This window comes from Neophocaena asiaeorientalis, unplaced genomic scaffold (assembly GCF_003031525.2).
Source record: "Neophocaena asiaeorientalis asiaeorientalis breed wild unplaced genomic scaffold, Neophocaena_asiaeorientalis_V1.1 scaffold62, whole genome shotgun sequence".
Lineage (NCBI taxonomy): Eukaryota > Metazoa > Chordata > Mammalia > Artiodactyla > Phocoenidae > Neophocaena > Neophocaena asiaeorientalis.
In genome coordinates, this window is record NW_020175191.1 from 4,187,961 (window position 1) to 4,213,082 (window position 25,122).

A 25,122-nucleotide genomic window follows, 5' to 3' on the forward strand; every position below is an offset into this window, starting at 1 on the left:
GAACAGTCTGCTGCGTCTGCTCCACAGGCCAGCTCTGTCCTTTTGATTTACTCACTCCTGTCTCTGTGCCCGAGGACTGGCTCTGGTTTCCTGGGGTAATTCTCTAAGGGGAAAGAAGACGGGCTTTCTGGTGTATTCTAGTGAGGAGGCAGGACCTGGACAGTAAACATGGCAGGTCCTGGGTCATAAGACTGCTGATGTCATCTGCTAGGAAACTAACACTGAGTTTTTGTTTGTTTTCATTCCACTCCCTGCCCCCATAGAAGTACGTGCAGTGGTCTTTACCCTTCATTGTCTTTGGAGCCACGGGGCTGACCTCAGGCCTCCTGAGTTTATTATTGCCAGAAACCCTTAACAGTCCATTGCTAGAGACGTTTTCTGACCTTCAGGTGTACTCATATCGGAGGCTGGGGGAGGAGGCGTTATCTTTACAGACCTTGGATCCCCCTCAGGTATGATGGAATTTTTCTTAATCATTCAGATTTACCATTTGGATGATGATGGTTTTGGGGGAAAAGAAAAAAAAAGAATATCTGATTATATTAAATAGAACTGGGCAAAACTGCTGGAAAAAAGTGGGATCTGATAGCAGCTGATTGTCAGAGAAATAAAGATGATTCATAAGCTTTCTTAGAACACTTTAGGGGCTAATTCTTAGGGGAATAAATGTCATCGAGTACATTTGTCAGTTGAATGCTAGACAGTAATTTAACTTTAGAAATGTCATGACATCATTTCCCTGCCCTTTTCTCCTTTCCTGCTTTAGTCTGTGGACAAGGAGAGCCCTTTAGGGAGTGAGAGTGAGGAAGAGGAAGAGTTTTACGATGCGGATGAAGAGACACAGATGATCAAGTGACGTGCCCCAGATTCCTCCTCAGACACAGAGGGTCATCTTCTCTGCCTCCAACGAGGGCAGGTTCTCCCAGGAAACTGAAGGAAGCTGTGGAAAGATAGGCCTGAACAAACATCGAAGGTACTCAGTGTGGCCTGATGTTTTTTAGGCACCAAGGAAGTTGGAGAAGAGATTTCAAGAAACAGGACATCACTGCCTCAAGGGAATAGTTGTTAACTGCCCACAATTCGGGTTTAGCTCAAAATCATGACCTCTGGCCAGATTGCTGAAGTCCACATGCCAGAGTGGTAAGCTCATTTGTTTCTAGAAGTTTGATTACGTTGCCTTTCAACTTCATTGTGGCCTAAAGGCAAATATGTAAAATTTCTTCTCACCATAACACGTAATCTGTCCACCAAATTTGACATCTGCCCCTCTCAGTTGCTCCTCACCAGCAATCTTTTGAGGCAGGTTGGTGTTAGCATTTCATTCACTTTTGTGCCAGAAGAAAAGCACTGAGAGGTCATTTGTGTGGCCTGAGGCCCTCCACCTTCATCCCAGCGGATGAAATTTGGGCCGCCAGCTTGGTTCCTGGCCCAGTGATTGGCTTGAGCTCCCTGTGGTTTCAGTCAGTCCCACAGATGACCCGCTAGGAAAAGCCAGCTGCACCAGAGTAATGTTGAGTCTGAGGTGTGGCTGCCTCTCCCTGGCAGCTCCCTTTGATACTCGAATTGTGTAATTTCTTCAGTTCCCACTTGTGTGCACCTGGCGAAAAATTTCCATCTCAGATTCTAGTACCAGCAATAACTTCCAAACTATGCCCAGTAAACGACGAAGTTTTATAAAGGGGGAGGGCAGTTAAAAAGTGACATGTCAAGACTTTGGATGTTAAAAAGGAAAAAAGAAATGCTGTTTTTAATAAGGAAGAAAAGAAAATTATCTTTCACAATTTTCTGTTTGTTTTGTTTTCAGTGTTGTGCAAGGAGGGACTGGGCAACATTTAAGAACTTGAACTCTTCTAGTCCTAGATCAGCTCCAGCCTGTTTGGTTAGCTAGAATGGAAGGCTCAGTAATTTCCTAGTACATGTTGGTTTTCATTAAGTACTGCCAGCTTTCAAATAAATCAAAGTCGTACTGTTTCCTAAAATCATGTGCTGAAAGTGTTTCCCACGAAACCTGGGTATTATCTCAAATAGGAGTGTTAACCTGGAGTCAACAAGCTTGGACAGTGTTACTTTAGGTCACTTTCCCAACTGGGAAAATTTCTGTGTTTTCAGAGTTTCCATTTCTATTAATCCCTTGGAGAAAAAGAAATTTCACTGGAGATAAAGAGAAGTCATCACTGAGTCTGTTTCTGGAAATCTTGGAGGACGCACCTTGCATTGGCTCCAACCCTGTCCTGTCCTCTTCCATTGACCTCTTGGTTTGCACTATACCAGCTTGTACCTTTGTTAAAGTATTTTTATGTCCTTCATGCCCTTGATTATGTATTGGGCTCTTAATAAATAGGGGCCATCTCTACTATTGTTTTATTTCTCGCTGCTGTGCCCAGAACACAGTAAGTATTACTGTTTCTAGCCATCAGGGAAATTGTAGAACTCCTCCCAGTATCATTTTTGTAAATCACAGGCAGATCTGACCCAAACCCCCAAATTGTGGAATCTCGCTGTATTTCTCTGGGAAATGGAGACCCTGCCCACCATCAAGAGAGGAAGAAAGGAAGAACTTACAAGGACACTTAGAAGCTCTTCATTGTGAAGTTAAACGTAAAACAAGAAACCAACACATAGGTGATTCTTGGTTGGTTGGAGCCCTCTTTGCATTATAAGAGTAATAATCCCATTATAAAAACATGTGGAAACTAGAAGTTTAAAAATGTATTAGTGATAGGCCCAACACCCAGAGACAACCAGTGTCATGGCTTTGGTCTCTTTGAAGACCAACTGGGAATCCATCTTTCTATTGGCACTGGGGTTCCCTCTGCCTCTGGCTAGATAATTGAGGATTCCATTAGTTCTGCCCCTGGGTATTCTCTTTTCCCAGCTCCAGGGTAGAAGAAGGGAGGGAAGGGTACACAGTTTGAACACATGTTGCTAAGGCTGGGCTATCAGCTGCTCACGTCAGATGTGTCACTAAATTTTGTTTCTTCCTAGATGGTCTTTTGGCAAAGTTTAATAATTACTGTTTTGGGGACTTCCCTGGTGGCACAGTGGTTAAGAATCCACCTGCCAATGCAGGGGACATGGGTTTGAGCCCTGGTCCAGGAAGATCCCACATGCCGCGGAGCAACTAAGCTCATACGCCACAACTACTGAGCCTGCGCTCTAGAATCCGTGAGCCACAACTACTGAGCCCACATGCCACAACTCCCGAAGCCTGCGTGCCTAGAGCCCGTGCTCCACAACAAGAGAAGCCACCGCAATGAGAAGCCCGCGCACTGCAACGAGGAGTAGCCCCCGGTCACCGTAACTAGAGAAAGCCTGTGCGCAACAACAAAGACCCAACGCAGCCAAAAATAAATAAATTAATTAAAAAAAATAATAATTCCTGTCATTTCAACCCTTTGCCTTTTATAAAAACAGATTTTTTCCTTTTGCTATTAACTGTTGAAAAATAGTGATTGTAGAGATGTGCACATGAGCATATTTGTATTGATTAAATTATTGGAAAACTCTTAATTTATAGGTAACATATTTTGTTTGTTCAGATGATTTATAAAAGGTATCCTTTAAAATTTTTTATTGTATTCAAAATTAAATTTCTTTTCTCCTAAAAAGCAGCAAGAAAACCATAAGACACGTAAGAAATCCCAGGGCTTCCAGGGTCAAAGGTCTTACTTATCAACAGCTTGTCCAGAACCCTGGCACCACACAGATACGTTGAAAGAAACTGTTTTGTAGTTTCCTGATGGTTGAGTTAAAACCACTGCCCATTGAAAATGCAGTATTTGTCATTTGGCTGATTTCAAGCAATGTAGACATTCTTTAGTACTTAAAAATGAACAAATAAAATACAACAAATAACAAGCAAATGAAAGTTTCTGGGACACTACTTAAGTAAATATAATCTGGGCAAGTATTTTTATGGATGTCAGATTGATAAAGGTACTTTTAATAGATTCATATTCCTAATGAAAACATATTGAAATAATTATCTCTACTAATTAAACTGAATTAAACTGCAGCTTTCTAATAGGACTTACTCTTCCATGACTCATTCTTATTAGATTATTAGTTCTTAAATTGGATACATATAAAGGATTTTTTTAACAAAATAAAATGCAGGTATTTTGGTTTCTTGTGAATATGATAAAGAATTGTAAAATGTAGACCTTTTGTTCTTACAGAACGTATCAGGATGTACACAGTAGCATCTTTGACAAATTGAGCAAATATAGAATCTGCTAGAAATTATGGGTGGTATGTGGGTCAGGGGCTGTAGCAAAGTTAGGGAGTCAGTGGGTACAAAAGATAACAAAGTATTTCTGGAAAGAGAAAAATGCAAAGATACTGCATTGTTAGAAAATGCATCTGTGTAGTATGTTAAAGGGAAAGATCTTATGATTATCTCAATAGATGCATGAAGATTATTTGACAAAATTCAACACCTATTTAAAATAAAAGCTACTAGCAGACAAGGAGTAAAAGGCAACTTCCTTAGCAGTGTAAGGGGTATTGTAGCACGTAAGGTGAATTGACCTAAGGCATCTCTTCACCCTCCCGGGACCTTCAGACTTTCTTGATAATGACCACAATAAGAAATGTATTTTACATATTCTTTCTCTTCCCTGTTCCTCCACATCTTTCTAATCTCTGTCTCTGTCTCTGTTTCTGTCTCTGTCTCTATCTCTCTCTCTTTCTCCCCACCTTACAATACTTACTATATATATATTTAAAATATATACATAAAACTTTCATGAAACGTGCTTATTCTTGCTTGGTACCCTGATAACTTATATTCTGTCCCATTTTGTTTTTTAAAATGCCACTTGTGACCCACTAAACTGATTTCATGACCTACTGTAGTTTAAAAACCCTTGGTTCTTCTCTGTCTTCTTGTACTGCAGAGGCTTTAAAGCTAAGATGTACATTTCCCAAACACCCTTTTTCAGCTAGGCTTCTAGGTGCAATTAAGTTTCCACCAGTCAGATTCAGATGGAATTTGGAAGGTGGGAGTGAGGTGGAGGCCATACCTGTGATGCATCATTTTTTCCTGCTCTGTTCTCCAGGGATGGTGGCATTTGGTCTTGCTGAGGCAGTTTCAGCAGAGATGTTGACAGGGGCAATATTGATTAAAATCTTAAGATTTTTTGCATAGAACCTGGCAAAATAATTCTACTAAAGAAAAGTAATGATTTGGGGCTTCCCTAGTGGCACAGTGGTTAAGAATCTGCCTGCCAATGCAGGGGACACAGGTTCAAGCCCTGGTCCGGGAAGATCCCACATGCCGCAGAGCAACTAAGCCTGTGCGCCACAACTGCTGAGCCCGCGCTCTAGAGTCTGCGAGCCACAACTGCTGAGCCTGTGTGCCACAACTACTGAAGCCCATGCACCTAGAGCCTGTGCTCCACAACAAGGGAAGCCACTGCAATGAGAAGTCCGCGCACTGCAGCAAAGTGTAGCCCCTGCTCGCCGCAACTAGAGAAAGCCCGCGCACAGCAATGAAGACCCAACGCAGCCAAAAATAATTAAATTTTTAAAAAAAGTAATTATTTGAAACTATTTAACAATCCCAAAAAAATGAGAGCAAGCAGAAGGGACTCAACTTCCTAGATATTGAAACTTTTGAAGCCGTGGTGTCAGTGTAGCAATAGATAAGCAGATCAATAGAACATAATAGATCCCAGAACAAGACCAAACATATATAACAATTTGGCATTTTTTGAAGATGGCATGACAAATCAGTGGGAAAAGAACGAACTCTTCAATTATTGATGTGGGAACGAATGGGTTTCCATATCAAAGAAAACTAAATTAGGACCTTTCTTCTCACCATAACAAAAATTCCAAATAAGTTGAAGACCTAAATGGAAAAAGTCAAAACTTTAAAACAGCTATAAAGTAGTATAAGAGACTGTTCTTATGACCTTGGGGGAATTGAGAGATTTTTCAGACAAGAAGTAAAAATCACAAATCATTTTTAAAGAGACAGATTGATATGTTTCACTGCATCTAAATTTAAAACTTCTTTCTGTATGACTAGACACACCACAAAGTTAAAAGAAAAGCAATGGATAGGAAGAAAATATTTGCAACTGCTGTAAAAAAAACAAGGATCAATATCCAGAATATAGAAAGAATTAGTGCAGCTAAGAATGAGAAACAATAAGAAAGTTTACAAAAAGTATTTTTAGGCAGTTCACAGATCATAGATGCTCAGCCTCAGTAGAGGATCAGAGAAATGCAAATTGAAAAAATTAAGTTATATAAAATCCATTAGATTGGAGAAAAAAGAGGCTAATACCAAATTTTGAAGATATGAAGAAAAAGGAATTTACTTACATCCTGATATAAATTTATTCATCAACTAGATTGTCAGTAGTAAGTGAGGTTGAAAAATGTAAATGTTCTGTGACAGGAATTTTACTTCTATATCTATGTCGTGGAAGAGTTTTCAGATATTTTGACTGTAAAATTTTAAGAAAACTTTCACACTGCAACACACAGTACACACACCTACATATATATATTCACACATAATATATATCACCAAAAAAAGTTTTATAAAATAATGCTTACTAGATACATTGTATTTTCTATGGTATTATATTTTACTTTAAAATGAAAAGAATGTTGGTGAAGACACACAAAAGTGATTTTGCAATTCATAAGCAAATCAAACCAAGCAGTTGGAAAAAGTGAAACATAAAATTTTTGCTAGATCAAAGTTATTTCATGGTTAAATTCTTGAGTGACAGGAGTATTTGCCAGTTAAAGAGATTCAAATGCTTTTTAAGCCATACTTTACAGTCAAGACTGTTGATACTCTGTTGCAGAATTCTCACTGTTATTCCCACCCAAATGAAGAGTTATCCCTCTTACTATAGGTCTAAATTTCTCTTGGGAAAGAGCTTTGCATCTGTAGAAACATTTGGACTTCTCAGCTGAGACCCTAGAGCTCTGTAATACAAAGCTTAGAAGAGATTACTTATTTATTGAAAAATGTCAAGGGCAGATGTAGTCAAAGTAGTATTAAAATAACTTCAGTCTAGACCTTGCAGAACAATTGATTTTGAATAGAAGAGATGTTGATGGAATTTCTTTGCTTCAAAATATAACTTCAAGAAATTGAGTGAAATGATTGTGTAAGATGGGCAAAAATGCACACTCAATTTGGAAGTGAGTTTAATCAATGAATGATTTACCAATATGTAGGCAGAGCTTCCAGAAACCACAGAGCAGAAGGCAGTATGCAGAAGGAAGCCCACTGATGCAGTCCACACAGCATAGGTCGAAGAGTGGATCCGGAGAGGTAAACTGTCCAGCACTGGGAAGCACTTGAAAGATGGTAAATATATGTCATGTCAGATTAGGGTTTTAAAATTGTAGAAGCTACAATATGCTTGCTGGTGATAATATAATAGATTCATTTGTTTCCTAGAGCCACTTTAATTGTTAGAGATGCATTTCACCATATATAGGATGTTTGCTTTCCTATTGGCTATGCAGATGGCATGCATCCATTTAATTGTGTAGCAGGATCAAGTTATATGTATATGGATATAAGAGGGACTATAACATGTTTTACATTGCCTGCAACTGGAGTGTGATCTGCCAAACGACCTCCCTCAACCACTCTGATTCTTTCAGTGGGTTCTGAGGAAATACTAGTAACATCAAGGGCAGCGTTTCACCATATTGATGATCTTTCTTAAGGAAACAGGTTGGCGATGATCCCCAAATATTTTTAAGTCTCACATCTCCCTCCACTAATTTCCCGGAAAATACAAAATAGAAGAATGGTGAACTGAAGTGAATTGTTAGGTCTATGATCTGCTTGCCTCTAATGCAGCATAGTTAGATTGGAAAACTTAATTCTGAAGTTAACAGGGAAGAAAATTGGTAGAGAGCAGCAGTTCACTTTCAAATAATATCCTTTCCGTACTATTTATTGTCATTAAGTTTTCCATTATAGTTTCCTCTGAGTGAATACTATAACCAAGAGAGAGGAGGAAGAAGAGGATTTTGCTTTTACTGGCAGAATGGTTAAGAAATGCCAATCAAACTAACTTTTCCATAAAGACTCCCAAGACCCTTTTTAGTTTACAGAAGTAATCGGGCGTTACAATAGTTTCCTATTGCTGCTATAACAAAATACCACAAACTTTAGACAGCATGGATTTATCCTATTACAGTTTTGGAGGTTAGGCAACGAAGTGAATCGTAGGGGGTTAGAATGAAGATGTCAGCAGGGCTGTTTTTTCCTGAGTTCTTGTGGGGGGGGGCGGTGTTGGGCAATATCCATTCCTTTGTCTCTTGCAGCTTCTCTCGCAGCTTCTAGAGGCTGCAGCATTCTTCGCTCCTGGCCACATCACTCCAGTCTTGTTGTCTAACACGGCCTTCTACTGGCTCTGACCTGCCTCCCTCTTATAAGGACCTTTGTGACTACCATCAGGCCTACCCAGATGATTCAGGCTCATCTCCCCACTTGAAGATCCTTAATCACATCTGCGAAGTCCCTTTTGCCATAAAAGGTAACATTCACAGGTTCTGGTGATTAGCATGTGGATATCTTTGGGGGCCAGTATTCAGCTTATCACAGGTGTCTTAAGTGTGTGTCATTCAAGTTTTCTGAGTAGATGAGACCTGCTGGAGTCATCAGTGTATAACTGTAAGTTTTATGGGAAAACCTAGTCATTATCAAGAGAAGCTGGACCCAGACCACAGGTAACAGCCTCAAATCTACCTTTATTATTGAGTTTATAGACCCAGTTGGCTAAGCCTGAAGTCTTCCAGTTACTGTTTGAAAGAATGAACTGCTTACAAAAGAATTTGAACCTACTAAGACTTTATTTCTGAGTTTTATTTGTTGCTTTATCTTAACAATTTCCAGTAGTTTTCTTATCAAAATCAATTGTTATTATCTCTACCTTTGTTACATACTCTTAAGCATCCTATACTTTTCCATAATTATAGTACTTACTGTGTAATTTAATAAATGATGATGTCTTCCCTACTAAGCCATAAGGTCTATATGAAAATTGGGTACATGTCTGTCTTTTTTCCTACTACATTCCTGCCCATAACACTGGACCCAGTGTTTATTAGGCATTCAGATATTTTTAAAGAAATGCATGCATCCCTCACCTCTCTTTCCTATGAGCTCAGTCAGTACATTGAACTCAAAAGCAACCAAAGGGGCTGTATCTTACTCATCTTAGTAATTCTAAGAACTAGCACAGTATTGGGGACATGGTAGGCATTTATTAAATTTTTAAATGAGTGAATACCTGGACACAAGGTAGTCAAGATTGGCTTAACTGACCTATCAAGTAATACTCTCAAACGGGATACTCTTCCCCAAGATCAATTTGAAAAGAAGGTCTATGGATTATTTAGCTCTGAGAAAACTACTCATAGGAAACTAGAAAAACCTTCATTCCACATTAACCCTCCTATTACGTAAATCACCATTTTGAGCAAAGTTAAGAGTTAGGATTAGAATATGTTCAAGAGAGAAATGATCCCTTTTAAATGTCTACCTTGGTCTAAAATATCTACCTTGAAAATAGAAGTAAGCAAAAGAAGGGTTGATTATTAAATAACAATCTTGTCCATGTATTTACAGACTTATTACTAAAATACGATTCTTCCCACTGAGTTGTAGAATAATTTTAATTTGGTGATTCTTTTCTTCTCACTGAGGCATCTCCCTCTCCCCATAGAGAGGCATTCTACCCTATAAGGGTATTCTTTGGAGGAATTTTTGGTATAACCTTCAATGTTGTAATATTCAGATCTCCTAAAATAATTCATCTAGTGGAAACAGCATGTAAAAAGTTCAGAAATGCTGTCAATTTGATTCCAGGCGCTTGAGGGATCAGCCCAGTAAGAAAAAAAGTTTTTAGGAGTTGGATCAATGTCTAGATTTTCCTGTTTGCTAGGTGATTCAGAAGCTGGCTCTAATGTTGACTAAAATATAAGTTTTCCTTGATTTATCAGAGGAATGCTTTGTCAGAGGAATGAATAAATACCTGAAAACAACTCAGAGTAAAGCCTAAGGGGAATGCTGGACAGTTATGCTAGTTGTACTTACTTCTCCATCCTGCCATATCCAGAAACTATTTATTATTGATAAGGAGGTTCCAAAGCATCTTCAAGGCCAGAAAATGCATTCAGATGCTGTTGAGCTATAGAATTCTATAATGATTGATTTGCCAATATCAAAGCAGAGTCAGAGCATAGCAGATGCATTTCTCACAGGGAAAGAATTTATTATCTTCCCAATCCAGTCCATCAGGAGAGAGATGAGGCTTGATAAGGATTTAACTGATAAAGGAAAGAATGACTTGGTAAAAAGAGACCTGGACAGCAGCAGAGAATTTGGGGAAAAAATCAGAGAGCAAAGGTAGTGTTGTTTTGTCTTGTGGAACAAAGTATTTGAGTTAAGCAGAGGTATAGAATCATTAACAAGTTTTGTTGACAAAAGTGTCATAAAATGACATCCAGTGAGAAGTGGAGTGACCACCTAGGCTTTGTATGTCTTTAAATTTTTTCAAACCACCCAGATAGCTTCAAGTTTATCCTAGGAAGATGTGCACAAAAGATCAAAAGATTTCCTTAATCAGTTTCTTTGTATTCAAAAGATTATTTCAGGGAAAAAAGTCATTTACTTATTCATAAAATATTTAGAGTACCTGCTATGTGCTGTGTCCTATTCTTGGTGCTGGGTTAAAAGAAAGAACATGTATTGAGCATCACTCTAAACAGCTTCTATTTCTTGGTACATCCAATCCTCAGAAGAAAACTATGAAACGTATACGATGGATTCCATTTTTTGGTTGAGAAAACTGAGGCCCTAGTTAAGTCACCTCCTCAAGTCAGGCAACTAATAGTTGGCAAAGCCTGGATTATCTGACTTCAGAGGTCATTTCTTTCTTTTTCTTTTTTTTTTTTTTTTAACATCTTTATTGGAGTATAATTGCTTTACAATGGTGTGTTAGTTTCTGCTTTATAACAAAGTGAATCCGTTATGCATATACATATGTTCCCATATCTCTTGCATCTCCCTCCCTCCCACCCTCCCTATCCCACCCCTCTAGGTGGTCACAAAGCACCGAGCTGATCTCCCTGTGCTATGCGGCTGCTGCCCACTATCTATCTATTTTACATTTGGTAGTATATATATATCCGTGCCACTCTCTCACTTCATCCCAGTGTACCCTTCCCCCTCCCCGTGTCCTCAAGTCCATTCTGTACGTCTGCATCTTTATTCCTGTCCTGCCCCTAGGTTCTTCATAACCATTTTTTTTTTTAGATTCCATATATATGTGTTAGCATTTGGTATTGTAGTGTATAATTCTTGCTCTGCTGATGAAAACAACGAAGCTTAGGGGCATTACATAAGTTTTTCAAGGTCACAGCTAGTAAGAGGCAGTGTTAGGTCCAGATCCCATTTTGTCTTATGCCAAGGCCCAGACATTTTGATTAGGCTCTTTCTGGAGGCAGAGCATTTTAAGGATTCTAATTAGTTAATGATTCTCCCTGTATTTTAGAACCATTGAGGTTTTTTTTTTTCTCTCCACAATTAAATCAGTAAAGGAATACATTTGTCAGAAAAAAATGTGGATTCAGAAGCTCATCAAGATTCAGACTCCTCATTAATGGGCCAAATCCAGCTATGATCTCATAGAGAAGATGGAAAAATTCTCCATATCTATGGAGTACCCTTTGAGGTTACTTTTATTATTCACTTTAGGGCAACTATTAACCTACCATTTCACCAAATATATTCAAGAAAAATTCACTGAGCGCCTACTGTGTACTAGGCATTGTCGTTGGCTTGGAGTCGTCAAAGATCAGTGAGGTGGGTTTCTCAAGCTGTGAGCCTTCCCAGAGGGATTTAAGTACTACAAAGATGAAAAGGCCTTGGTGAAATTGAGATAGCCTCTGGGATCCAAGTTTGGGAAACTTGCTAGTGTCAGAAATGGATTTCTTTTTCAATGAAAAATTTCTTGAGCAGTGAGGTCTCAGGCTGAAACTTTTGATAGTGATTTCAAGGAAGTCTAAGTTACGGAACTTTTGAGCTGTCCCTCACCCTATGCTTTTAATTATGCCAACAATTAAAATTAATTAACAGGCTAAAGCCTGTTATCTGAGGAGAGTAAGTGTGTTGCTATCAGCAAAGGGACACCTAAACATTTCCTCTTGTAAATACTCTCCCTTTATCAGTTAAAAGGCCAGTGTAAAGACCAGGCCTTCCCGACTGCCACCATTTTTCCCCCAAATTCCTCATTAAACTTCTTTATTTGATTCTTAATAACTTTTAGCTTTGGAGTAGTTCAGAATATTCCCAAAAGATATTTTAAGTACCCTCTGAAATCGTCACAGTATTGCAGGAATACAGTTTTAGAATCAAGAGAGATTTTTTTCTCATTCTCATTTTCCTTTTCTTTAACATGAAATATTAATAATATCATTTTTATTATAAGTCCTTGTGCTGATTACTAAGTAATGTGTATGTAAAACTCCAGCTGCCAAGTAGGAGGGCTTCAATAAATTCTACTACCTAGAAACTGCCGAAGATTTTAAAACAAGGATTTAATACACACACTTTAAAAAATGTTTAAAAATAAAGTGAACTCTCATGGTGCCATATATTTTTCCAAAAATGAAATTGATAAGGAATGTTTCAAGAAAACATATTTTCAATTTGGTCCAGTTCATCTGCCACCTAATCATGTAACTGAGGAAATAAGACTTTTGTAAGACCGCTTCCTTCTTATCTTCCTTGAAGATCTGTAAGCTCCCTTCCCCCTTTCCCCTCCCACTTTCCTGAGGAATCCTGGTTTGGGGAGGAGATGGTAGCCTCCTGGTGGGAGGAGAGGAAGGACTATAAAATCAATTTCCTGTAGCCCTGGACGGCAGATCTTCTCTCTTTCCCTTTTGGAACCAGCTTGGAAAGGTAAGTGTGGGAGAGAGGCAATTAGGGTGTGTGTGTGTGTGTGTGTGTGTGTGTGTGTGTGTGTGTGTTTCCCATCTAGATCTCTATAAGGGAACTGGGGAGAGGAAGCCACGAACACCAGTTGCACCATTCCCTGGGCTGTAGGGAGAGGGGATGATTCTTGAGGATTCTTTCTGGCTGTAGGTGTGCTCAGGAAGACTGTGCTCTGGCCAGAGTGTCATCTGTGTTTAAATCATTGAAACTCAAGGGAGCCTTAGGTGAAGGAACAGGAAGCAAATTCAATTACAATATGTGGACCACCCTTAAGGTTGATGGACAGGTCTTACTGTTTTGAGAACAAACCAACCACTCATTTGTATCTAGTTGTTCACATGGGTTCTATCCCTTGCCCTTTTCCCTTTCCACTTTATATACTCACCCTGAGCAATCTCAACGTCATCCACTCTGAATATTGAATTTTATTATTTGTATATCTTTTCTCTGATTATAAAAATATCAGTACGTTAACTTTAAAAGAAAATCAATGGAAAGAAAGGTAACATGGAAAGTAAATATTGGATGCACTCCCACCACCCAGTGAAGACCATTTTAACTTTTTCTACATGTATGGGTAATGTTTTATGACCTACTTTTTTCTATCTATCAATAATATCACAAACATTTTTCTGTTATTAAATATTCTTTTACTGTATAACTGTTAAAGGCTACAAAATATTCATCATATAGATGAATTGTAACTTATTTGCCAGCATCCAATTGTTTAGTTTATGTCCATTGTTTCCTATTATAAATGAGGCATACAGAGAGTTGGCATACCCCTTATGTTTCCTTCATATACATTTTAAGATGCAGACTCATTGGGTCAATGGGCAGGATTCTTTAAAGTTTTGATGAAAATTGTCTTGTCATTGCCCTTGTTAATACATGAGGGCCACATTTCCAACAGGCTTCTAAGCAGTATTACCTTTTTCTAATTTTTGCCAGATTATCAAATTGGGGGACGGACCAGATGAAGGAGTGTCTCATCGTTAGAATTTAATTTGCATGTTTTTGTAATTAGAGATGTAATCGGTGTTTTTTTTTTAAATTAATTAATCTATCTTTGGCTGCATTCGGTCTTCGTTGCTGAGCGCGGGCCTTCTCTGGTTGCTGTGAGCAGGGCTACTCTTCATTGTGGTGTGCAGGCTTCTCATTGTGGTGGCTTCTCTTGCTGCGGAGCACTGGCTCTAGGTGCGCGGGCTTCAGTAGTTGTGGCTCGCGGGCTTTAGAGCACAGGATCAGTAGTTGTGGCGCACGGGCTTAGTTGCTCCGCGGCATGTGGGATCTCCCTGGACCAGGGCTCGAACCCATGTCCCCTGCATTGGCAGGCAGGTTCTTAACCGCTGCGCCACCAGGGAAGTCCCGGGTTTTTTTTTTTTATGTTTATTAACCATTTGTATTTATTCTTCTATGGATTGCCTACTCAGATACTCTGCTTATTCTATATTGTGGAATTATGTTTTCTAATTTTGAAGTTTTTAATTTTTATTTAAAGTTTTCAGGACCTTCAGCATATGTTCTTCATATACACAAGTTTAGATAAATGTTGATCTCCTTTTTCTTCTGGTTTCTTTTGTGATTTGTTTTTATATGTAACTCCTTCATTTACTTGGAATTTATTTTGGTGTATGAAAGGATATAGGAGCCTGGCTTTTTTTTTTATTATTATTCCTGAATAGCTGAGCATTTTTCTTTCATCTCAGTGGTTCATATTATCCCCACAGATTAAAAATGCCACCTTTATCTCAGAGCTCATAAGGATCCAGAGCTCGTACATAGTCAGGGTTGTTCAGGCAGAAGAAGGGAGGTGGATGGGAGGGAATGGGGCTTGGGAAAGGCAGAAAGTAAGGAGACTTCAACTTTATGAGTAGTATTATGTCAATTGTACTTTTTAAAAAAAATCAGTAGCAAAAAATGACAAATGTTTTCATTTGTAAAGTCTAGATGTATGGGTCTAGAATTATTTTCTATATTTTTTTGGTGCTGTGTAAAAAAATTTATGAGAACTGTATATTCCCTGGAAGTTTAAAAGAGTCACCAGTAAGTTGAGCCTGGCACCTTCTTAACAGTTTTATCATTTCTTCTATAGCGGTTGCCCTTAAAATGTTCTTACTTCTTTTGAGTCGATTTTCCCCATTAATTTTTTTCTAGGACATTATCCACTTTATTCAGGTGTTGAATTAATTGGTATGTGGTTTAACAGAGTAATCTCTTTATATCTGTGACTATATCTTTCTGATTCCTATTTGTATGTTGTAATTGTCTTCTTTTTACTTGATGAGATTAACTAAAGTGTCTTTGTGTTTCTGTTGTTTTTAATTATTTTTTTAAATTTCCAGGTAGTTGGAATTATTTTGTATATAATCAGTATGACTTTTTGTTGTTGTTTTGCACTGGTCAAAATATGTAGTCAGTAGAGTTTCTTTTCAGAATATTTAAGATTCTCTTTGCTATGATTTTTCCGTATTTTTTACAAGCACTTGATAAGACTGTTCATGTTTCTGTTTTAACTTTTGCCTACTTGATCTGCCAGGGGCTGAAAGAGGAGTCTTAAAACTTCCTACCACAACTGTGTTTATGCCAAATTCTTTTTGGACTTCTAGTATTTTATGCTTTATATGATTATTCTTAATGTTAGTAATGGTACATGAAGATTCTTACTTGATTACTACATATTCACAATGCCTATTAAAAATAGCAGAAAATTGAAATGATTGTGTTCCATATGCGAGTCTATAAGGGAATTTAACCCACTGATATTTATTGTCATAATTGATATCTCGGGCTTCTGTCATCTTATGTTTTCTGGCTTGTGTGTTTTCTTGCTATATTATATATTTTCTATCTTTTTCTATATGAATTGTGTTTTTTTATTGTGATAAAATATACATAACATAAAATCTACCATTTTAATCATTTTTAAGTGTATAGTTCTGTGGCATTAAGTACATTCACATTGTTGTACAACAATCACCAGCATCCATCTCGAGAATTTTTTTCATCTTCCCAAACTGAAACTCTATTCAATAAGCACTAAATCCCCCTTCTTTCTCTCCCCAGCCCCTGGGAACCACTTTTCTACTTCCTGACTCTATGAATTTGACTACTTTAGGTACCTCACACAAGTGGGATGGTACAATATTTGTCCTTTTGTGACTGGCTTATTTCACTCAGTAAAATGTCTTCAAGATTCACCCATGTTGTTGCGTGTTGTCAGAATTTCCCTCCTTTCTGACGTCATGTACCATTCCATTGTTTGTATGTACCGTATTTTGTTTATCCATTCATCTATTGATGGGCACTTGGATTGCTTCTACCTTTTGGCTGTTGTGAATAATACTGCCGTGAACATGGGCGTGCAATATCTGTCCAAGTCCCTGCTTTGAGTTCTTTTGAGTACAATACCCGGAAGTGAAATTTCTGGATCAGGTAGTAACTGTATGTTTAATTCTTTGAGGAATTGCCATGCTATTTTTCACAGCAGCTACACGATTTTACATTCCCAGCAGCAATGTACAAGAGTTCCAATTTCTCCACATCCTCGCCAACATTTATTATTTTCTGATTTTTTACATTACAGTTTTCCTAAAGGGTGTGAAGTGGTACTTCATTGTGGTTTTGTTTTGCATTTCCCTAATGATTAGTGATGTTGAGTGTCTTTTCATGTGCTTATTGGCTATTTGTAGACCTTCTTTAGAGAAATGATATTCACGTCCTTTGCCCATTTTTTAATTGTTTTGTTGTTGCTGAGTTGTAGAAGTTCTTTATATATCCTGTATATCATTCCACTATCAGATATATGATTTGCAAATATTTTCTCTCATTATGTGGATTGTGTTTTCACTTCCTTGACAATGATTTTTGATGCACAAGTTTTTTTGTTTTTTACGTCTTTATTGGAATATAGTTGCTTTGCAGTCTTGTGTTAGTTTCTGCTGTACAACAAAGTGAATCAGCTATATGTATATATATATATCCCCATATCCCTCCCTCTTGAGCCTTCTTCCCACCCTCCCTATCCCACCCTTCTAGGTTTTCACAAAGCATGGAGCTGATCTCCCTGTGATGCACAAATTTTAAATTTTGATATAGTCCAATTTCTTTTTACTTTTGTCACCTATGCTTTTGGTGTCATATCCAAGAAACTGTTGCCAAATCCAGCGTCATAAAGCTTTTCCCTTATGTTTTCTGCTAAGAGTTTTATGGTTACTGTGCTTATGTTTAGGTCGTTGATCCATTTTGAGTTAAATTTTGTGTGTTGTTTAAGGTAGGGATCCAACTTCATTCTTTTGCATGTGGAAATACAGTTGTCCTCATGAATTTGAGTAAATTTTTCATGATAGCACATAGTAGTATACTTTCTCAATTTGTATATGTCTGAGGATATTTTTGCTGTCTTCATGACGAATAAAAATATTTTCCCCAAGGGCTTCCCTGGTGGCACGGTGACTGAGAGTCCGCCTGCTGATGCAGGGGACAGGGGTTCGTGCCCCGGTCTGGGAAGATCCCACATGCCGTGGAGCAGCTGGGCCCGTGAGCCATGGCCGCTTAGCCTGCGCGTCCGGAGCCTGTGCTCCGCAACGGGAGAGGCCACAACAGTGAGAGGCCCGCGTACCGCAAAAAAAAAAAAAAAATTTTCCCCCAAAACTTTGTCAGTTTGCTTGATTGCAGTCTGTCACTCATTGTTGTAGAGAAGTCTGAGGCTATCTCATTTTTTGCTCCTTTTAAGGTTATTTTTCTCCATCCTGCATACAGTAGAATTTTTTACTTATCATTTATTTATTTATTGTAAATTTTATTTATTTATTTGTTTATTTATTTATTTATTTTTGCCTGTGTTGCGTCTTTGTTGCTGCATGTGGGCTTTTCTCTCATTGTGGCGAGCAGGGGCTACTTTTCGTTGCAGTGTGCAGGCTTCTCATTGCGGTGGCTTCTCTTGTTGTGGAGCACGGGCTCTAGGCACATGGGCTTCAGTAGTTGTGGCACGCAGGCTCAGTAGTTTTGCCTTTTGGTCTCTAGAGCTCAGGCTCAGTAGTTGTGGCACACAGGCTTAGTTGCTCCGCGGCATGTGGGATCTTTCCGGACGAGGGCTTGAACCTATGTCTCCCGCATTGGCAGGCGGATTCTTAACCACTGTGCCACCAGGGAAGCCCCCTACTTATCATTTAAATTGTTAAGATTTGCCTGGACACATCTAACTAATCTTGTCTCTTCATTTATGTTGTATAGAACATGTGAGTCCTTTATCCTCTGGATTCAGGTCTTTTTTCATTGGAAGAAGCTTCCTTCTATTTTCTAATTTAATTATTGCTTCTGTTTTATTTCTTCTCTCTTCTTAAGGTGCAGCCTATGCAGGGTTTCCATTTTCTTTTCTTTATATCCATCCTCTTCCCATTATGTTAATATTTTTGCCCTGTTTCTTTGCACTAGGGGAGGTTCTCAGCTTTGCTCACATGATTAATTGGACTTACGGTAATGTGGATTCTTCTCTTTCTGTTTTTAATTGTTTTAAATTCATTTTGATTATTGTTATATTTTGCACAATCTTTATTTAACTCAGTCTAGCCAGTTCCCTCTTGCCTTAGAATTTTATCTTTTGCCTTAGATTTAATCAATTCCATGTGTTTTTTTTTTAATTTTATATACAACATGAAAACAGAAACCCCCTAAATCTTCTTTCTTATAGTACTTTCACAAATATCCTCATGCTCCATGTCTTGAATGACGCTCTTCCTCCATGTTTTTAGGTTATATAATATTCTCACAATCCCATGTTAATTATTAAGTGTTTATGAATCAAAAGGACAAATCCAGTCCTGATGCTTGCCAGCAAATTTGTTGGATTCTTACTGGAGAATCCCCTCACCTGAATACTATTAGAATTTTACTCCCTGGATTTTATCTTTGGGAAATGGTTGATAAAAGTTTACCTAAGTAATTCAATGTCCCAGGACCTGAATGGAGGGGAGACAGAGCTGGGGCTGCAGGCTGTTTCAGCAGAGGAAATTTGTCTCCTTCAGGCTGGGCAAAACCTCTGAACGAGGGTCTGGTTTACTGAATTTAATTTTCTGTTTGGCTTAGCTGCCACCCCAGGGGGTCAATGTGCATGCATCCCGGTTCTTACTAGTTTATCCCTCAGGTCTAGCAGGCTTACAATCTCGTTGGGCTTCTTCTCACCTAGAGACTTCCAATACAATAGCCTCTGAGACTGGTGCCTCACAACTGGGAAGTGGGAGAGGTGAAGCACATCTCCTCTAGCTAGTATCCTACCCTCGCTTTCCAAGTTAGGGTGATTAATGGGTTTCAGCAGAACCCATACCTACCTACTATAACATATATCCCATCCTCAGTATCATTATAGGGAATTGGCTCTCGGTGTCTTCCAATTTGTATCCCTCTGCAGGTTGTGACAGACCGATAATATCACGTCTTAGTTCCAATGTGAATTAAAAAACAAACATATTTTTATTTTTCATTAGTCAATTCAGTTGGCTTGGGAGTGAGAGTAGAGGAGGGTTTGTGATGCCTGGGTGTATTTTGTCATTTGATTGGAAGTCTGTGGTCACTCAGTGCCTCCTAACTTAATATCTCTATTTGGTTGCCATCTTTCTGCCATCAGAGGGATTTATTTCTAGACGCAAATGTTATCATTTTACTCCCCAGCTTAAAAACTCTCAAGCGTTCCCCAGTACCTACAGGACAAAGTTCAGATGCCGCTTCATGTTAGGCCCAGCCATTATCCAGACGCTGCTGACCTCTAGGGTCTCAAATCCGACCACTTTTTCACCTCATTCCAGCAACGACTAACTCATTCCAGTTGCTTAAATACCTACGTTCTGCTAAGCATTATGCTGGACTCTAGGAAAACAGAATCTTTCTAATAAATTCTAATTTTAAGGATCTTTTAAGACTGATTGAGGAGACACAGAAATGTATCAGTTTTATTATCAATCCAGTTTTGATAACTCCTATAGCAGGAAACATATAGAGAATATGCTTTAGGAAAGTTGTTATGACTCCATGTTTTCTTTATTTTTTTATTGAGATGTAATTCACATACCATAATATCCACTCTTTTAAAATGTATGATTCACTGTTTTTTTTAGCATTAACTATCACCACTCTCTAATTCCAGATTATTTTCATCACCCCAAAAAGAAACCTTGTACCCACTGGCAGTGGTTCCCCATTCCCACTTGTTCCCAGCCACTGGCAATTACTAATCTATTTTCTGTCTCTATGGACTTATTATAGATGCTTCATATAACTTGTGGCCCTTTGTGTCTGGCTTCTTTTACTTAGCATGTTTTCAGGCTTCATCCATATTGTGGCATATATGTATCAGTATTTTATTCTTTTTTTATTGCCAAATAATATTCCATTGTATGGATACACTACATTTTATTTATTCATTCATCAGTCAGTGGACAATTAGGTTGTTTCTACGTTTGGGCTATTATTAGTAATGCTGCTATGAACATTCAGGTACAGATTTATGTGTGGACATATGTTTTCATTTATCTTGGGTATATACCTAGGAGTGCTGGGTCATCAGATAACTCTCTGTTTAACTTTTTGAGGTCCTGCAAAATTGTCTCCCAATGTGGCTGCACCATGTTACATTCCCACCAGCAATTTATGAGGATTCTAACTTCCCCTTATCCTCCCAACATTTGTTATTGTCTGTCTTTTTGAGTATAGCCATCCTACTGGATGTGAAGTCACATCTCATTGTGGTTTTAATTTGCATTTTCCTAATGACTAATGCTGTTGAATATCATTTTATGTGTTTATTGGCTTATTTGTATGTCTACTTTGTTGAAATGTGTATTCAGATCCTTTGGCCATTTCTTAATTAACTGTCTTTTTATTGTTGAGTTTTAAGACTTCTTTATAGACCTGGATACCAGACTCTTTCAGAAATATAAATTGCAAATATATTCTCCCATCCTGTGGGTTATCTTTTCACATTTTAATAGTGATCTTTGAAGCACAATAGTTTTTAACTTTTATAAAGTCTAATTTATCTATTTTTCTTTAATTGTTTGTGCTTTACTTCAGCACCATTAATGGTCTTGCTCGTACTTACCACTGTTGTACTTATTATCACCTTGTATGACAATTAAGTGTGTTTCTCTCATCATGAAAACAGTCCTTTTGTTTCCCTTCCATGGGTTTGGAACTCTTCAGTGTGGCGCCATGTTTAATGTGAAGAAAATTGTTCTCAGTGTTCTACAGCTTAACTTAAATGCACAGAGCTACCCTGAAAGATTTTACTTAAGGCTTTAAAGTAGAAAATACAAAATTCACTTATCAAAAGATTAAAACCTACTTATTGATAGACCTCCAAATGGCAGACAGATTTGTCAGTTATGTGTTCTTCTATCCACCCTACATAGCAGTCTTGCTGTGAGTGATTGGCTTTTACCCAATTTAGGGTTAAAAACTATATGAAAGGGCTTCCCTGGTGGCGCAGTAGTTGAGAGTTGGCCTGCCGATGCAGGGGACACAGGTTCGTGCCCCGGTCCGGGGAGATCCCACATGCTGCGGAGCGGCTGGACCCGTGAGCCATGGCCGCTGGGCCTGCGCGTCCGGAGCCTGTGCTCCGCGGCGGGAGAGGCCACAACAGTGAGAGGCCGGCGTACCACAAAAAAAAAAACTATATGAAGAATAATTACTTTGCCCCTAGCTTGTGGACAAAAGCTGTTATAATCCCCTCATAATTACATCCATGGATTGTTCTATCTTTACCTGGGTCGTCTCAATTAACCTGAAATATTTTAAACAGATATTTTGGTTTAGGAAGCTTCTAGAAGTAGTTAATCAAAAGGAGTTATGTTGAGCTGTACTGGGTCCCCAAGCTGAGGTACAAAAGCTGCAGACCTGGTTAGCCTTTATGCTATTTCTTTCATTTCCTTTTTAGTAAGGGCTGTGTATGATTAATTTGTTGCCAAGTGTCATTCAGCATTGCCTTTTATTTTAGATCATTTTAGTCTCATTTAATGATTGTGGTATAGTTAGACTTAACTGGGAAGCTGAGGATTTATGTAATCTTACCCTTAATTGGATATTAAAGAGGAAATCGGAATCTAAGCAGTTTTTGGTGCCAAGAGCCCAGAGTCCCTTGGATCTCTCCAGTGCTAATGACTGGCTACTCGATGTAATAAGGCAAGAATTTACTGAGAAACAAGATCATTATTTGAAATAAACCCACACAAGCTGGGGATAAAGGCTTACTCTTTACTTCTTGGTTGATAGTATTCAGGCTGCTTATGACTGATGGGGGTTGTTATGGTGATGGGAGAGAATGATCTGTGATAGACATTGCAGTGTGGAAGAATAGGACTTAACCTACATATCTTTTGTTAATAGGACTTTGTTATAGCCTTCCTCTGAATAGGGCTTCATGTTGCCTCTCTTGATGCTAGAGTATAAAATGAAGATAGTAAAATATCCTATGGTTCTGCAAATCAGACTTGTCTCTGTGTTCACTCCATTATCCCATGACCCTAAGGAGGCTTACATACTGAGACAGAGACTTGGGAGTAAGAAAAATTTTAGTGTTTTATGATAAGTTTAGGAACTAAAGCAAAATGTAAAAGAGTTACTTCAATTGGTACCAGTCATTTGGCCCATTGTTCCACCATGTTTGTTTTTTTTTTAATGTTTAATAATAAAGACCCCTTGATGTTTAGGAATCAAACTTCATTCATTCTTTTCTTATTGTTGTTATTGTTTTCTCTGGATGGGTTGACCTTGATAACTTTTATTGAAGGAACATCTGCCCAAAAGGCCAAATTTTTTTTCTCTCAACATTGACTGTAGATTATAAACTTCCATAAACCCATGGTAAAAAGCTATGTTTTCCTTGGCATTTGGTTTCCTTAATCATGTTTCAAGAACAAATATTGTGGTTTCTGAGTAGTGAAGCAGAGAAGGGGGTCTGAGTGTTCCTTTTGGTGATGAAGCCTCCAGCATGCACTCTGAGAGGAAAGAAAGGGCATTGTTCCTCATGTAGCCTTTGTGGGCTTTCTAGGTTTCCTAAAGTCCTGAGAGAAAGCTCAAAAGAAAGATTTTACTTTAGTAGGTTCCAAGTTGGGGGTCTAAATCAAGAATGCTATGTTATTGGACTTCCTGGTGGTGCAGTGGTTGAGAATCCGCCTGCCGATGCAGGGGCCACAGGTTCGAGCCCTGGTCCGGGAAGATCCCACATGCTGTGGAGCAAATAAGCCCGTCTGCCACAACTACTGAGCCTGCGCACTAGAGCCCGTGAGCTGCGACTGCTGAAGCCCGTGCACCACAACTACTGAAGCCCGCGCACCTAGACCTCATGCTCCACAAGACAAGCCACTGCAATAAGAAGACCACACAGTACAACGAAGAGTAGCCCCTGCTCACCACAACTAGGGAAAGCCTGCGTACAGCAACGAAGACCCAACGCAGCCAAAAATTAATTAATTAATTAAAAAAAAAAGAATGTTGTCAAGACTTTTTGGGAGACTCATTTGAAGAAAAATAACAAAGAGGGAATTGTGGTGTAAGAGTGAGCTTTCTGTGGTCGTAGAATTGAAAGTCCTGAGTAAAGAAAAAGCTGTCCCCAGCTTCTGGTAGAGGTGGAAAGAGTAGCAGAAACATGTCCCAGAAAAGTAAGAAACTCACCCTTCAGAAGACACCAGCTGAAATGTTGTTGCCCTTCCTGGGGCAATTGGTTGACTGGTGTCAGGGAGTGAACAAAGGGCGGTGCCTTTGTTTAGGCCTGTTTAGCCCTGGGGAACCCACATGAGGTCTTCAACAGAGGAATACTGGTGTGCAGTGGCTGCTGGAACAAAATACCACAGACTGGGTGGCTTAACAGTGGAAGTTCTTTTCTCACGGTTCTGGAGATTACAAGTCCAAGATCAAGGAGTCAACAGGTTTGGTTTCTCTTGAGGGCTCTCCTTGGCTTGCAGATGGCCATGTTCTCACTGTGTCTGCACATGGCCTTTCCTCTGTTCACATGCATCCCTGATGTTTCTCCCTCTTTTTATAAGGACACTAGTCAGATTGGATCTGTACCCTACTCAAATGGCCTCATTTTAACTTCATTACCTCTTTAAAGGCCCTGATTCCAAATACAGTCACATTCTGAGATACTAGGGGTTAGGAATTCAACACATGAATTGAGCAGGGGGGGGCCACATAAGTTCATAATAAGAGGGGTTAGGAGGGAAAGCCCTCCCCCACTTCCCCTCCCCCCCCCCAAAAAGACCTGTAATTTACAATACTTGGCAACTAATGACCATCTAAGTCTAGTCAAAAGAGCTGAGGTGTATTCAAAAGAACTGAAACCTCTGGGGTAGTTGGGAACTTTATCCGCATTTATCTTTCTCCCAGAGCAGCAGGAGAAGGAGACAGCAGCAGTGGAATGGTAGGAAATATGCTTGTGCTCCTGGGGAAATCAAGGTTTATCAGCACGTGCAATCAGCCAGAGATCTGCTGAGCACTGAGGAGAGTGCTGAGAGGTGGAAGGCACAGTCCCAGACATCAGAGAGCACAAAATCTCATTAAAGCACAAGGTAGGAACATGGGGAAAGTTATTAAGTTCAGAGAAATGATCCAAACATTTACCAAGGTTTTTCTGAGACCTCTGTGTGTCCAGCCCTAGGCAAGGCATTGGGAGTTTACTGAGAGCCAGGCAGACCTGGTCCCTGACCTCTTGTGGCTTCCACTCTAGAGCAGAAAACAGATGTGGTCTAAATGCCACACATTTAATCTCAAACTGTGATAAGTGCTCTAAAATCAAAGGGCAGTAGGACAGGGTTGAGAGTGACAGAGAGAACGCATTCTGATCCAACTCAAAGGAATTCTGAGGAACTGACATGTAAGTTGAGGCCTTAAGGATAAGGAACAGTTAGCCAGGCAGAGAATCAGAGGAGCATTGTTCCAGCAGAGAGCACTGTGTGTGCTAAAGCCATAAGCAAAAGACAGCTTTAAAAAAAAGAAGATAATGTGAAAGTCTTTTCTGATTATATAAATGATGCACGCTTATAGAAGATGCTTTTTACGCAGGGAACCGTAAAAAAAATTACCTGAAGTTTTACCTCCTTGAGATAACTACTATCAGAATATATGCTGTTTTACCTGGTGAA

At 39.0% G+C, this 25,122-nt stretch overlaps 1 protein-coding gene across 8 annotated transcripts in view; it reads left to right on the forward strand.

Moving 5' to 3' along the window:
- SLC22A15 (solute carrier family 22 member 15) overlaps positions 1 to 25,122 on the forward strand; it is a 119,936-nt gene that overhangs the window by 78,441 nt on the left and 16,373 nt on the right. For 3 of the 8 annotated variants that reach the window (XM_024764849.1, XM_024764848.1, XM_024764850.1), the window contains 2 exons: positions 264 to 452; positions 767 to 1,979. In XM_024764849.1, the coding sequence (XP_024620617.1) occupies positions 264 to 452; positions 767 to 856 (279 nt within the window). In that variant the 3' untranslated portion in view covers positions 857 to 1,979. Of the gene's footprint in view, positions 1 to 263; positions 453 to 766; positions 1,980 to 2,109; positions 3,121 to 7,206; positions 7,340 to 8,313; positions 8,526 to 25,122 lie in introns of those variants that run through there. The other 5 variants (XM_024764842.1, XM_024764844.1, XM_024764846.1 and 2 more) reach the window with 5 other exon arrangements.